Here is a 15,667-nt window from a genome sequence, read left to right as displayed (position 1 = left end):
ATCTAGACATAAAGCAGCACAGGCCTGTGTTGAATATGGTGGCAGTGGAAATAACTATAATCCATAAAACTTGGTGTTCCCTGTGAATTGTGGGGGAGAAAACAAAGCATGTGCAGCACGATTGCTTGCTGTGTTGACTGGAAAAGATTAAGTCTGAAGAGGGGATCTGTTTAATGAAAGATAATGAGTTCCATTGAAATAGAGTAGCCAGATATCCAAATGAAAATGTGCAACAGGCAGTTGAGACTATAGGTCTTCCAAATGTTAGGTTAGGTGTGAAAGAAAGCATAATCATTACTCTTACAACTATAGGATGAACAGGCATCAAAGATTTTATTTAATGAATGAGTACACCAGTAAGATGTTACAGCCAGTTCAAAGAACTCAAAATATCATGTAATAGTGGTTAAAGAATGCTGAAGTGAATTTACAAATGCAAGAAAACGGGTCAGTATCCACAAGGTGATAATCAGTGACATCCCACAGGAAACAATTTCTATGAACAGGAGTTATTTGCAGTTATTATTCATTTTCTGCAAGTTAACATCCATCCCTACAGAGTTGTAAAATAGCTTAGTCAAAGAACAAAGGTAGATAAACCTGAATGAAAGTTCTAGCCAAGATATAATTTTCATTGTTTTTTCCTTAAATTGATGGAAATGTTTTAAATTTCAGAGCCTTCCTGTTGGTAGGGTCTTTAATCAATAGATAGAAGTTTTTAAGTTCCTCTTCATTTAGTTAAAACTCATTTAATTAATACAAAAAAAAAAAAAAACCTTCTCTTTTAAGTTTAATTTGGGCATTTCCAGCTCAGAAACTGTGGATGTGATATAGGGATCCCTTGTCCCTTGGACTTTTTTTTTTTTTTTTTTTAAGATTTTATTTGTTTATTTGAGAAAGCACAAGCCGGTAAGCCTCAGGTAGAGAGAGAGGGGGAGAAGCAGGCTCTCCGCTGAAGGGCTTGATCCCAGGACACTGGGATCATGACTTGAGCTGAAGGCAGACGCTTAACCAACTGAGCCACCCAGGTGCCCCTCCCTTGGAAATTCTTATAGGTAAAACACTACCCAGTCTTCTAGCAGCTTGAATTTCACCTTAGAACTCACTTGCTTCAGATGGAGAGGAACCCTGCTTCAGAAGATTGTGGGTTTGTTGTTTTAGACTGTTGTACTCTTAATACTGTGATAGGAATAGCATTTAATTTATGAATTATCACAAGAATTAAGGATTATTCTTTTATTTCTTGAAGAAGAATACTGAAAGGTTACAAGCCTTCTCTGATCATCTCTCCTTAATTTTTGATACTATAATAAATTAACACAAATCACTAATCAGTTAACCAAATATTTTCAAAAAAACTTAGCAGCATGTTAGTTTTTTCTTTTAAAAACCAATGCTTAGTCCATACTAAATCCTAACAAGAATTACTGGGAAGCTCCTTTGAGTTTACATTTACTGTGAATCATAAGTCAAGGGTAGTTTTATTCTACTGTTAAACATTACTCTTCAAAAGTAAAATCATGACTCTCGAATCTAAAATGAACATGAATCAAAGACTTTAACTCATGGGCACCTGAGTGCTCAGTCTGTTAAGCATCCAGCTGTGGGTTTGGGCTCACGTCAAGATCGCAGGGGTCCTGCGATCACCCTGCATTGGCCTCCGCACTCAGTGCAGAGGCCACTTGAGAATTCTGTCCCTCTGCTCCTCTCCCCCACTCACACACACTCTCTCTGACCTTAAAAAAAAAAAAAAAAAAAAAGATGTTAACTCATTAGTGACTGAGGAAACTGGAAAAAAAAATATTACAAGTGGTTAATAGATAAATCCTAAGATGAGACAAATACATGAGCCCATCAAGAAGGCAAAATAAATTTTCTTCATAGGTGCAAAAAAATAAAAGACCTGACCTCTTCCACAGGAGGGACAGAAGTCAATTGAACCACCAGCAGATAAAATTTATTTGCATGTCTACAGACATTAATTATTTCCATTATTATCAGTTTCAACAAATTAACTTCTATCTCTACAGAGTTGTTAAATAGCTCAAAGGCACAAACCCCGTAGAATCGGATGACATGGAAGGATGTGCCCTAAACAATACATAGTTTTCCATAAAGACACTTAGGAGGGGGTTTTTTTTTTTTTTTTTGATCCATTTAAAAAGCTTTCAGAATCTGTCCTTAGATAACTAATGCTGAAGGTAAATATAAACTAAGGACGTTGACTATTTAAAATCTGCATTTTATACTGTATGTTAAAGTATTCAGAAAGTACTTGACCGAATTGGCCCAAAATATAAAAAGAAGTGCCATTAAAATCATAATACAGTTTACATCTATTGTGAGGAGTAGAAATGTTTGTTTTTAAAAGGTGTTTAGCTAACCCTCCAAAAATAAAATTTCTCTTATAGAAACGCACTGATGAAAATTATATGTGCATTCATTTTAGGATTTCATTTAAGTAATCTTTGCAGTTGGAATCATTAGACATGTTTAGAACACTGGTACAAAAGAACACTGAACAAGTTATATCAAGTTAGCTTAAATTAATAACTTAATTATTTAAGAAAAGCAACGTCAGTCAACTTACATGATACATACCCGTGAAACTTGAAAGTATTTTGGCACAATTGAACTTTCCCTTTAAGTTTGCCATAATGTCACTGAAAACTGTCAGTTGATGTACAACAGCAAAGTACTTTTTATGAAGTACCATTTACTTCAGAATGGACCATAATAATCAACCGTAATAGCCATAGACCATGCACTGTGCTAGTATTCTTAAGGAATACACTTAAAAACAGATTCCTCAAATTGGTAGCCTTTCAGACTGTTTTCTTCGTTGACCAAGTGTTTTTATTGTGGCTAACCTGAAGCATGTGAAAAAACTGAGGCTAGCCTGTTTCTTATATGCCTCACCTAGGCTTGTTAATAGATGACAGCATTCCATGTGTTAGTACCTGTGACACAGGAGAGACTTTTACTATTAAGCTATGTGGTAACGATAAAGAAGACAGAAAAAGTCTTTTTATGGTAGTTGGGTCCTCACAACAACTCTTCGTGTTCTGGTGATAAGAAGACGCAAGTTGGGTATCCAGTAGAGGTACATGAGCTTGTTATCTCCAGAGCTGATAGAGCCTCTTGAATTCCCTCACAATGACAGGAACCCCATCTGAAGTGAAGGCTTGCAGAGCTGGAGATACCAGAGCACTATTCTTCATGAGTGCAAGTAGGGTTAACCCTGTTGTTGTAGAATAAAACTTTCTGTGTAATTACTTAAAAAGGCCATATTCTTTTTCTTCAGTAATTTGAAAGGACTTCAAAGAGGCACATACTTGGTGGTCGCTATTAGTGAAAGCATGACTATGAATTTGCTAGTCTTAAGATGCGTGAATATGATGGGAAAATATCTGGAGATTTCAGGCTAGAATAAGTCAACAAGTTCATGGTGAAATCTTTGTGTAGGCACTTACTATATTTGTTTTGTTTCTAGGGCTGTGTAGGTTATAAGAGTTCATTGTGTTCCAATATTCTGAGTGTTAACGTCTTCATTGCTGATAGCAACTTGCAGAGCTTTGGCAAGCAGAACTTGCTACAGTGAGCAGGGGAGAATACAGGTCTCCATCCCTTAGTTCTAAATAACAGGACCTTTTATGGCTAAGTACGCATAAAAGTTCATGTGATTAGTTAGATCCATAGAACGTAGAGCCATGGGGCCAGTGTTGGGGAAGTACATGTAGTGTTTGCTCTATGCTTATGTTTAGTGATTATGTTACGGTGGGGGTTTTAGGGACTATATGCGGGATTCCTAGTGCATGCTAAGTAATTGGAAAAGTTAACATATCAGCACTTAGGATTTCTTATGATTCTGTAAACACGAAAAAATCAAATTGACTAAAGTGATTTTAAAATAATTTGACTTCAGAGAAACTAAGAAAAAAATTCTCCTATCTTAACCTGTTGTGTGTTTACATTCTTTCAGTGCTTATAAAATAAGCATTCATAATTGTAAATCATATTTTAAAGGATACCAAGATTACTATGAATTAATTAAAAGTACATCTTAAATCTAATTTAAATAATCATTAACGAATAAATTAACAATAAATTAACAAATATAGTACTAATTTATTGATCAAACTTTGTTTCCCAATTAAATAAATTTCGTCAGTTTACTTGGAAAATTTTAACTTCCAAAAACTTCACAGTGGTTGACTAGAAAATCAGCCAGTCTCAAAGCTATTTAAAGTGTTGAACTCTGTAATTCTACTTTAAAAAAACACCCATTGGGGTTTTTAAAAATTTAGACATTCTGGAAATAAATTAGTATTCCACAGATTGTTAAGCCCTTGGTTGTAAAGCTACTCTTTTAAATATTGGACAAGTCATTTCATGGTTACTTTAGTGAAAAAAATTAAAAATCAGAACACCAACTGTTCATTATATTTTTACCTCAAAATAAGAAGAAAAAGTGAACGTATTTTCTAGGAGATACTTTCATGACACAAAGTTTTCCAGAAAGTCAGTTCAGTGGATTAGGTCAACCCATGAAGGAGCTCTGTAGGAAGAGGTTGCCAAGGGGGTGAATACATGCTGTTTAACATATTATTACAAACTTTAAAAGTAAGTAGAAGGGGAAACATTTCATTGGTGGGGTGTTTTTGTTTGTTTGTTTTATAGAACTTCAAAATAAATTTGTTGCAATCTTACACCAATAGATGTTCAGTGTCACTAATAAAGTCACTAATAATATGTATATTCTACATAGAAAAGAGTCATAGCTGTCATATGTAAATAAGTATTTGAGTTTTTATGCCTCTAAGTTTTGTAGGAAAATGATAGTATTTAAGAACAAATTAGGAATGAAGTTACTGAGATAGGATGCTAATTCTTTCTGGTGGCTAGGATAAACTCAGGCGGAAAGCAGTTTCAGTAGATGAAGTTGCTGAAATGTTCATTTTGTAAAGGTACGATGATAGCTTCTCAGAGCAACATTTTGATACATTTTTGTGTCAGTTTGCACACTCATTGGCCCTTATCAGATGTGTTGATCAGGCTGTAATCAGATTCAGGTTGTAACTGTCAGAGCTGTGAGTAATTTAGTATTCTCTAGGAAGTTTGGGAAGAAAGAATCCAAACAAGTAAACATTCCTTTTTTTCTTAATGTGCACTGGGAGCGTTAATTTTGCTTATATCTAAGGTTTACCTTATTTGGAGGATTAGAGTACATTTGTGATCATTTAAAAATCATTTCAGTGGCTCTTGTAATAATTCATTCAGTCTGTGCTCTCTTAATAAATTTTACAAAACTCATGGCAAGTTAGTATCATTTGTGTGTGAATTTTCCAATTGTATTTCAGACTTTAAGAAAGAAAGGCCTTAATGGTTGTGAGAGCCCTGATGCTGACGATTACTTTGAGCACAGTCCACTCTCGGAGGACAGATTCAGCAAACTAAATGAAGATAGTGATTTTATTTTCAAACGAGGCCCTGTAAGTACTTTTACTTTACCTCTACTTTTTATTTGTTGATCCTTTTTGTTAACTTCATTATATAGGCTCTGAACAAGAAGGAACACAGAGGGTGCGACAGCCCAGACCCTGATACTTCCTATGTGCTAACTCCACATACAGAAGAAAAATATAAAAAAATTAATGAGGAATTTGATAATATGATGCGGAATCATAAAATCGCAGTGAGTACTAAAGTATGGTTTGTGCTTTTATCTTGTGCATGAAGACATTGGCTACGCATCCTGTTTATTTTCACAGTGGGTGATGATACGGATAAGTAGAAGGGGAAGAAATTTCGTTAGGGTTTTTTTTTGTTTGCTTGTTTTACAGAACTTCAAAATAAATTTGTTGGAGTCTTATAATAATACATGTTCAGTGTCTTAAACAAGGAAGTGAAGAGAAGGCATCCTTATCTAAGCTCTACTTACTGTCTCCTATACCTTTGGACAGGGCACATAAATCCCTCTCAGATGCCAATTTTTTCATCTGTAAAGTGAATGAGCTGGCTTACATAATTTTTAAGGTCCCTTCTAGCTCTAAATTTCCATGATCGTAAATACAAAGGGTGCATATAAGATTTCCCTTTCCCTCTCATGACTTAAAAAACATTACATGTACGTAAGTAGATCTTGAGACTATAAAATATAAAATGGTTAGATTTACTACAAAATTTGATGTTTCAGGATTATTTTTAATTATTTTGTATAGTTGCTATAATAGTAGTAGCTTACTCTTTGGTTTTTTGTAAATGTCCCAAAACTATTCGGCAAAATACCTCCAAACTTTTCTTTTCTTTTACTGTGGGTATTGAGGAAGCGAGCCTTGGCTTGATAGTAATTTAAGGAAGCAATGTTTTTAAACTGGTTGCAAAACAAATACTTGGTTTAAAATTTTCCTATGCTCATACATCTATCCATCATGAAAACCAGTAGTTTTTTGAGTTATCCTTCTTTGATAGTTCTTCAAAGAGTTCTCACGGGGAGCTCATTGGCAAGAACTGATTAAAACAGCTGTTCTGGATCTGATTTTCTAATGCTGCATCTGTATTGTAGGCTTCAGGGAACAAATTGGTTCCGATGCTGATATTTATCTCATTCTCAGAGTTAATTCTCTTAAAAACTATGCCTTGAAGTATACATCATGGATTATCTCTCCAAAGGAGTCCTTTACTATAAGAAGCTCATGAAAAATAGATTTAAGGAAGTATTTTTGTGCTAATACCTTTATTATTCTTTAAAAAAATAAATAAAATAAAATCCCCTCTGACCTCACATGGATGCTGGTGACTTTGTAGTAAATGTTAAGCTGCAAAATATTGTGTAAATAAAATTGCTTTACCTTTGAAAAAAATATTTTATCATGTAGCCATTGTTTTATGTCAGTTAATGAATGATAATTTTCTTTTTGAAATAATCTATTGAATAGAGAACATAAACTATATTCTTCCAACTTTGAATTAGCAGTGTTACCACTCTTTGCAATCACTTTTAAAATATGGGGAGAAGAAAGCTTTCTTCTTTCTCTATAATGGAGATGTTCTAAAGAGAACTGTTATTTTCATGGTTAACAAGTATATTGTATTTGGTCTATGGAGGAAATACAAGAAGAAATGAAAAATACTATTTTAAGGGGGTGTGGAATACTTAGGAGGGAAGTAAGATAGCATTTATAATTATAACTTAATCTTCATACAATTTAAAGAAAGGTTTTCAGTGGTTAATTTTATTGTTTAGATGGTTTCTTTGCATTTCATCACACTCAGATTGCATTGTGTTGTATATATGACTTGATTTTTTTTTTTTAAGTTTTGTCCATTAAGAATGTCAGTCAATTAAATCAAACCAGGGCTGATTTACAATGTCCCACATTTCGTGTATTAAATTTATAATTTGTGTACATATTTTCTCCTTTTGTTAAATTTGTAATCTCTCAATAGAAATGTAATGTTACTAAACCGGTTTGGATTATTAAAGTGCTAATTTTATGCTTACTTGGTAATGATATATTTTGTAATGTCTAAATCTGACAACACCACTTTAATATCAGGTTCTGACATCTAATTTTCATCTCTAGGACTGTTTGAAATATATATATATACTTTTATAGTAGTGTATATGTATTCGTATATAAAACGGAAATTGAAAAGTTTATGTCCGACATACTCATGTTCAAATGTAATTCTGAAGAAAGCAACTTAAATCTACCAATTGATTTAGTAAGAAACTATCCCTGTCCTCAACTTTTAATAACTGGAGTTACCTTATCCAAATTAAACTTCATAAGTTATTAATTTAATATAAATGAAAATGAAACTAACAGTTTTCTCTTCCTTGTTCTTTATTTACAGCCTGGTTTGCCACCTCAAAACTTCTCAATGTCTGTCACAGTCCCTGTGACCAGCCCTAACGCTTTGTCCTACACTAACCCAGGGAGTTCACTTGTGTCGCCATCTTTGGCCTCCAGCTCAACATTAGCAGATTCAAGCATGCTGTCTCCACCTCAAGCCACGCTACACAGAAATGTATCCCCAGGAGTCCCTCAGAGACCACCAAGTACCGGCAGTACAGGTGTGTAGTGGTCTCTCTTCTGCTGGTTCTTTAAGAAAAAGAATTGTGGACATAAGCAGTTGCTTATTTCGCTACCTTTAATTTTCTATGATGAGCGAGAGTCACCGCCACATAATTGACTCCATTTTAAAGAATATTTTTGAGGATTTACTGCAGCGCTGTGGCATCCTCTTGGATACAGTGGACCCATATATAGAATCTGCCATCTATAACTTTCCTTATCACGGGAAACCATACTTTGACAGGCAGAAAATTTAATTAGGGTATCATGAGCAAAGACTTAAAGTTCGAGTGTGAGTCACTCATGTCAAAAATAAGAGAGTAGATGTACCTGACTGGAGTTAGAGTTCATGAATTCAGCAAAAATCAGCATTTATGACTTTATTCTTTGTAATACAGTGTCTCCTCTTCTTTAAGTCCCAGATTTAATAGTACTCTGTTAGCACTGACCCCATTCTTAGGAATATGTACTTTTTGATATTGATACAGGAAGGCATTTGTATCCAGAGCTTGATAGGTGAGCTTTTATATATATATTTAACTACATCATATTACACAGTTAGGCCAGATTCAGTCTAGAGCTAGTTTTTATTTTTGTTTTTTAGGAAAGGAGTGCAGTTTACTTCGTTCAGATAAGGAAAACCAATTCATGTTCATTCTTTGCCCTCTCTGTTCTCTCTCTAAAATTTTTAGGTGGGATGTTGAGCACTTCAGACCTCACAGTGCCAAATGGAGCCGGAAGCAGCCCAGTGGGTGCGTGAATTACTCCTGTTTCTCTTTCGAGGCATCTGCCCTATATGAGATAAAGGGAATATTGTCCCTCAAATGAGGCCTTCTACCAGATGAGGGAAAAATGGGTATATGACTAGAGCAGACATGTCCCTTTGTAAACTTAATCTTCTTCTGAGGGGTGTTTTTACTAATACCTAACATTTTTAAATAACATCCCTGCTCTGTTCTTTGTACCTTGGCCTTGAGTGCTTCCTCAAGTGCTTCCAGATACTGTTCCAGATACTGTTCTTTGCTAAAGATGAAATTGCCTTCATACAGTTTTTACATCAAGCCAGTTTCTTAAGGAGAAGATTTCTGTATCATCTATTCTTACCAAAGTTAGATCATTAGCAGACCGATATATTTTATAATAGCATGAAATGTTTTTGGAGAGGTTGCGATAACAAAGAAATGGTGGGCCTGCTTCTAGAGTTACAAAGATTATTAAGAAGTTTGTCTTTAAAGCATTGTTTTGGTGGCTATGTGTAGAACATCCACATTTTGTCACAGTTGTAGCCAAATTGGTTTAGTTTTGTTTTGTTTTTTACTTTAGGATCCTTTCCAAAGATGACTAGCATGTTTAAACACATGTTGTAAATATGTCTGCCCAACCTCAGAGTGCTGGCAAAGATACAGTATGAACTGAGCATTACAGAAACATGGCATATATGTCAAAGAGTTGTAAGAATAACTGTATTCCCTTGGATTATCATCACATTAAGTGGTCTTGGTCTCTTAATCTGTGATAAACATAGTTGTCACCATTGTATCATCATTGTATCTGAAAAAAAAAAAAAAAAAAAAAAGGACAGGAATTTCCTCCCTGAGTTTAGATACTGTGTGTTCCTGGAGACTTCTGAACACAGATCTCTTCTAAGAGAAATTTACACTTGTATGTATTCAGCCCATTCTTTCTATTAAAATGTACGGAGCTTCTGACTTAAGAAATTTGCAGATGATTGAATAACTTAAGGTGATGAGAAAGAAACATATTGCTGAGACAAGTTATAAAACATAGTGGTAGGTTAAATGCCTAATTCTGCCACATATTAATTGCGCTTTGGATGGAATATTATATAAGACCCATTGTAGGATCTTTTATAACATAATTAATTGTGGAAAATTCATAACAGTATTAACAGTTATACATTAGGCTGCTCTACTTATATGTGTATTTCCAAATATTTATAGTTTATTTAAACTTCATTTTAGTTATTTGCATGCCCATGTACATACTCTTTTTGTGTTAAACTTTCCCATATGCTTTTACTCCCCAGTACTGCCCATCTTACTTTGCCGTCTACTTCCTAGCTAAGTTAAGGCTAGAATCAAGAATTTCTATTTCATTTAATGTTAATTGTAAGTACCTCTTGGCTTATTTCCAAATTTAGTCCCCCCCACCATGGAGTTTAACTCTTCGAAGATTTCTAATGTGTTTTCCCCTTGACTTTCCTTTTTTTTTTTTTTTTCTTCATCCTTCTGGCATATTGTAAACACGGTTCTAACTCCTGTCGAACCAAGTGTTTCAATTCCCGTTTTTTTTTTTCTTGTACTTTCCACACTTCCTAAAAGCTTTTTCAGTATTTTTTCTCATCTGCCATGCAACTGTAAATCTAGACTCTGTCTTTGCTGCTTGGTTTTTCTGTGCTCCCTTTGGTAATTTGAAACTCAGACTTTGTCATCATCCTAATTTGACCTTTTCTTTTGTTGTTTTTTTTTTTTCCAATTAATTTTTCTTTTTTTTATAAGCCTCCTCTCCCTGTCGTGACCTTTATGTTTAGAAGGCTACATAATCCTACTCCTGGGATCATGGCATATCGTCATTACTTCATACAAAGCATCTCAGTATGCTGTGTATTAATCCCTTTTACACCTCTGTTCCATTCCCATGCCCTTCTTCCCCCCATCTTAGGTAACTAATGTGTTTAGTGTTAATAGTGTTAATAATCATGATTAGTGAACATGTATTTCTATTAAAACGTAAAATTCAAGTAAGTAAAATATTGTAAGTGCTTAGTGAGAAACTTAAAGATTTTATTTGAGAGAGAGCATGTGCATGAATTGGGGGGGCGGGGGGTGGAGAGGAGGCAGAGGGAGAGAAACAAGGAGCCTCCTTGCTGACCTGCTGACTGGGGAGCTGGACATGGGGCTCAATCCCAGAACCGCATCACAACCTGACCCACAGGCAGACGTTTAACTGACTGAGCCACCCAGGTGCTCCTTCAGCAAGTTATTTAAAGGTCTGTTTACATTATTACGTATAAACAGAGATAAATCCTGCTTCTTAAGGTACACCTCAGCATCTCATAACGCATCAAGATTGTATGTCCTGATTCTTCATTAGCTCGTACTCGTACATGCCAGTTTTACCTAGACTACGTGTAACTCACTCTACTTGTGTGGCTTGTATTCTAAATGGCATGTGCATTATAACTGCTTTTTAACAGAATTAGATTGAACTGAGTAGACCTTTTATGTCACTTAATTAAGATACCAACTGGAAGCATGTATTTATGTGGTTTGAAGTGGGTTTAAACCCACTTTTAAATACATGGGTTTAAAGTGTTTTTACTATAAATTGTCCCTAAAATAAATGATCTGCCGTGGGTATTTTCAAAATGTTATTTTTGTGAGGAAGAGCCAGATAATATATTTTAGCTTGTTTTCAACAATGATGCCATTTTGGTTTAGTAGTTTGGAAAAAGTAGTTTAAACTCATTATTATACCAGATAGACTCTTCGTGAATGAAAAGATTAAACAGTTAAGATTCCCAGGGAAGTTTAGAGGGAAAAATATTAAGAGGTATGAGAATGATTTCTAATCTATTTTTCCAGATATGTTTCTTGGAACTGTATGAGAAAAAGGATTTATCTATGTTTGGTAAATCTTGTGTTAAATAAAACTAAGCAGTTTTCTTCACTGTAGGACTTACTGGAGCCTTTAAAATGCTAATTTGTTTGTGAGTCATTAAACTTAGTATGTAACATATGGTTACACAAAGTGATTTCATAATAGAAACCTTCATTTTTTTCCTCATGAAAAAGCATCTTTCATAATTAGTATCATATAAAACATTTTGGGAAATCTTCTTTCTGGTCTTAAGATGATATATAGAAAAGAGTTTTTGGATAATGAAACCTTCCATAAATGAAATTAAAATTGAGGTTTAAAAAAAGACAAGACAATTAAGCTTGTGCTGTGATAATAGTAGACCTGATTATTGGGACCAACCCTTCCACTGAAGACACCTACAAATGCTAGGCAAAATATTTTTTAAATCTGCTTGAAAGCACTTGAGAACCAACAAAATAATGAAGAATTCCTGGCTCAAGATCCAGGGAATGTTGGAGACAGATCCTCAAAGAGGGTGAGCCTGGCATTTATGACTGCTTTTCCGCAGGTGGTAGTTGCCACTTCCACAGTGGAGCAGGATGCCTCAGAGACCTAGGGGGACAGAGAAGTCAAAGTTCAGGGCCCTTAAAAATTGGGAGGATCCAGTGTGCTCCTGTCACTTTGTGTTGAGCCCCCAAAAGGCAAGACCATAGAAGTAGAGTGAATCAGAGATTAACAGGCCCTTCTAGTAGCTACATCTAACATCTGCGCCATCTGCCTTCTGTACACTAGAGTGTTGTTATCTACATTTAAAGTACAGAGTAAACATTCTTTACACTGTGTTCCTTTTTTTTTCTTTTTTAAGATTTTACTTGTTTATTTGTCAGAGAGAGCATGAGCGGGGAGGAAAGACAGGGCAGAGGGAGAAGCAGACTCCTTGCTGAGCAGGGAGCCCAATGTGGGACTCAATCCTGGGACCCCGGGATCATGACCTGAGCTGAAGGCAGACGCTTAACTTGACTGGCCACCCAGGTGCCCCATATGTTCTTCTATATTAAAAAAAAAAAAAGTTCTTTGTGTACATAAAACTGAAATTGACCACATGCTGGGCCACAAAAAAAGTATCAACAAATTTCGGAGAATTTAATCACATAGAGGTAAGCTCTCTGGTGACAAAATATTTCAGCCAGCAACCCATATCCAAAGACCCTTGTTTAAAACCAATTTTTTATACATAATCTACATAATAACTTTTATTTTTCAGTCCAGGCTTAAAGACTTGTCATGAGCCACTTCCATATAGTTTCAATTAACCTTTACACTGGAACATTTTTACTGATACTGTAATTTTCAAATGTATAATGTCTTTATAGATGAGCCTCTGTTTGCCTTATTCTTATTTTAATTTTTGTTGAGTCTCCCGCTTCCCAAAATACAGGATGTTTGAGGCCCATGTAATAAGGAAAGCAGAAGCATCTTTGAGGTTTTTAAGCATGGGACAAACTTAGAATAGGGAAAGACATGTTAAAAAGGATACCAGAGGAAGCATAACCATAAAAGAAGGATTGATTTGGTTGTGTAAAATTAAGAATCTTTATTGATCAAAAACACCATGAAGAGAACGAAAAGGCAAGGCAGTGAGAAAATGTAGATTGTTTACATACAGTACACAGAGGTCTTTTTATCAAGAATACATACAAGTATCATGAAAAATCTGGTTTTTGAAAATGTGCACGAGAACATTTTACAAAAGAAGTTACCAGGTACCCAGTAAACCTGTGACAAGATACTCAGTCTCAGTAACCAAGGCAATGCAAAATTAAAACCACAGAAATCATACACTAGCCAGAATGGCCAAAGCAGAATAGGCTGGTAATACCAGGTGTTGATAACTCTCATTGTGAGTGTTCCAAACTCTCATTCCCTGAGGATGACAGTGCACACTGATGCAGCCGTTCTGACATTATCTCCTAAAGTAGTAGATATATGGGTTCTACAACCCACCATTTTTATTCATCCTTATATACTGTAGAGAAATGCATATGTGTACCATGAGCATCGAGAAATAAAGGAATGCGCATGGCGTTTGTTACAGGCAACATCTAGAAATAATCCAAATTTCTGTCAACAGTAGAACAAATAAATAAGTGATAGTATGTTTATGTGAAGGAGTTCTATACTGGAATGAAAAGGAAGAAACTATAGCAGTAATTAGCATGGTGGCTGAATTTCATCAGACTATGATCTATGAAAGACAATGGATGCAAATACAAAATTATTCTATCTAAATAAAGCTGGAAAAATAGCCAAGCAATATTATGTGCTAAGATTGCGTGTAGATAGGTGATAAAACTGTAAAGAAAAACAAGTCACTATAATAGTCGTAATACTGGTTGTTTTGGGTAGGTGGGACAACAGGAATGTTTTGGGGGCCCAATTATAGAGCCTTTTCGGGGTTTTGGCAGTATTCTTTTTCCTGAAGTAATGGATACGTGGAGATTTTAAATTTATGCTAAAGCCTTGATTTTTAAGTTTTTATTTTGTGTACCATTTTGTATTATGTGCTACGTTAATAGGAGTTTTAAAATAGATACATTTGATTTCTAAAAGGAATTATAAACCAAAGTGTGGAGGTACTTTTAAAATGATAAGAGAGGGGTGCCTGGGTGGCTCAGTGGGTTAAAGCCTCTGCCTTCAGCTCAAGTCATGATCCCAGGGTCCTGGGCTCAAGCCCTGCATCAGGCTCTCTGCTCAGCGGGAGGCCTGCCTCCCCCTCTCTCTCTGCCTGCCTCTCTGCCTACTTGTGATCTCTGTCAAATAAATAAAATCTTAAAAATAAATAAAAAATAAATAAAATGATAAGAGAATGTAATGTACATTGTATAGTTGTTATACTATTCTGAAATCTAGAGAGAAAAAATTACACATTCATACTCTCAGAAAGACTTAGCAGTCTTTGGGCAAAGACTCAGTACACTGGGCATTACTGTCTGCATGTGGCAGCTGGATGTACAGTCCCGTCTTGAGATCAGGAAGCAAGACTATGTCAAGGGGACAGGCCAGCAAAAGCCTAGGATGGCAGAGCGGAAAGCTGGAAAGCTCTGGCTCCTCCATAGTGAGCTGCAAAAGCCACTGAGCTTGCAACCACTTTTCTCCAGTTGTCTTAAGTGAGATAAAAAGATTTTCTCGTTTTGTAGAGAAAAAGTAAAATAAAATACAAGCAAGAGATAGGGGAATATTTAATAAGTAGGTGGGTTTTTTAATGTACCTAAATGTACAATTCAAAAAGAAACCCAACTAGTATTTGAAAAATGGAAAGGATGTATCAGATTTAAATAAAAATGACAAAACCACAAACTCACTAATTGCCAACTATTACCACTTTATGTTGTGATCTGGAGAACCAGTGCAGGTGTGAGGAAACGGATGACGGCATTTTAAGTTAGTAATGAGCCTTCTGAAAAGATTTTGTGAAGATGTTCCAGTAGTCATAAAAATGTTCATGCCTCTGAGCCCACAAATCCCATTCCTGGGAATCTCTCCTAAAGAAATGAACTAGAATTTGCGAAGATTCACTGCAATTTTATTTATAGTATGAATAATAGGAAGAAACCAACGTATTCAACAGTATGAAAGTTATGTAAGTGAAAATTTTCATCTGAACTTCTTTTTAGTTGTGATTTAAAACTATGCAAAAAATATGCATGTGGAAAATAAAAAGGAGGGGAAATCCAAACCGATTATCATAGTTATGTTGGGATAGTGGATATAGGAATTTTCTCTCTCCTTTTCTAGTTTTTAAACTTTCTATATTGATACGGTTGGTACCTCCACAGTCATAACATTTTATTATAGTAAATTAAAGCATTCATTTGTTTTTCCTTGAAACATAATTTGTTTTCAATCTGTTATTGTCCAAGTAAAACCTGCCAGTTTTGTACATGCTGTAAATTGTATACATTTTCCAGAGTGGCAGTCTGACT

At 35.2% G+C, this 15,667-nt stretch overlaps 1 protein-coding gene across 11 annotated transcripts in view; it reads left to right on the top strand.

Moving 5' to 3' along the window:
- The window catches only part of MEF2A (myocyte enhancer factor 2A), a 155,760-nt gene that overhangs the window by 116,455 nt on the left and 23,638 nt on the right, over positions 1 to 15,667 (top strand). For 5 of the 11 annotated variants that reach the window (XM_032836023.1, XM_032836024.1, XM_032836016.1 and 2 more), the window contains 3 exons: positions 5,558 to 5,707; positions 7,861 to 8,080; positions 8,774 to 8,833. In XM_032836023.1, coding sequence (XP_032691914.1) covers positions 5,558 to 5,707; positions 7,861 to 8,080; positions 8,774 to 8,833 — 430 coding nt within the window. Of the gene's footprint in view, positions 1 to 5,360; positions 5,493 to 5,557; positions 5,708 to 7,860; positions 8,081 to 8,773; positions 8,834 to 15,667 lie in introns of all 11 variants that reach the window. The other 6 variants (XM_032836017.1, XM_032836021.1, XM_032836026.1 and 3 more) reach the window with 2 other exon arrangements.

The sequence above is a fragment of the Lontra canadensis genome, unplaced genomic scaffold (assembly GCF_010015895.1).
Source record: "Lontra canadensis isolate GAN:19392208 unplaced genomic scaffold, GSC_riverotter_1.0 scaffold89, whole genome shotgun sequence".
In the NCBI taxonomy this organism is placed as follows: Eukaryota; Metazoa; Chordata; class Mammalia; order Carnivora; family Mustelidae; genus Lontra; species Lontra canadensis.
Note: the sequence above shows the minus strand (reverse complement) of the source record. Positions and strands in the feature narration are given on the sequence as shown.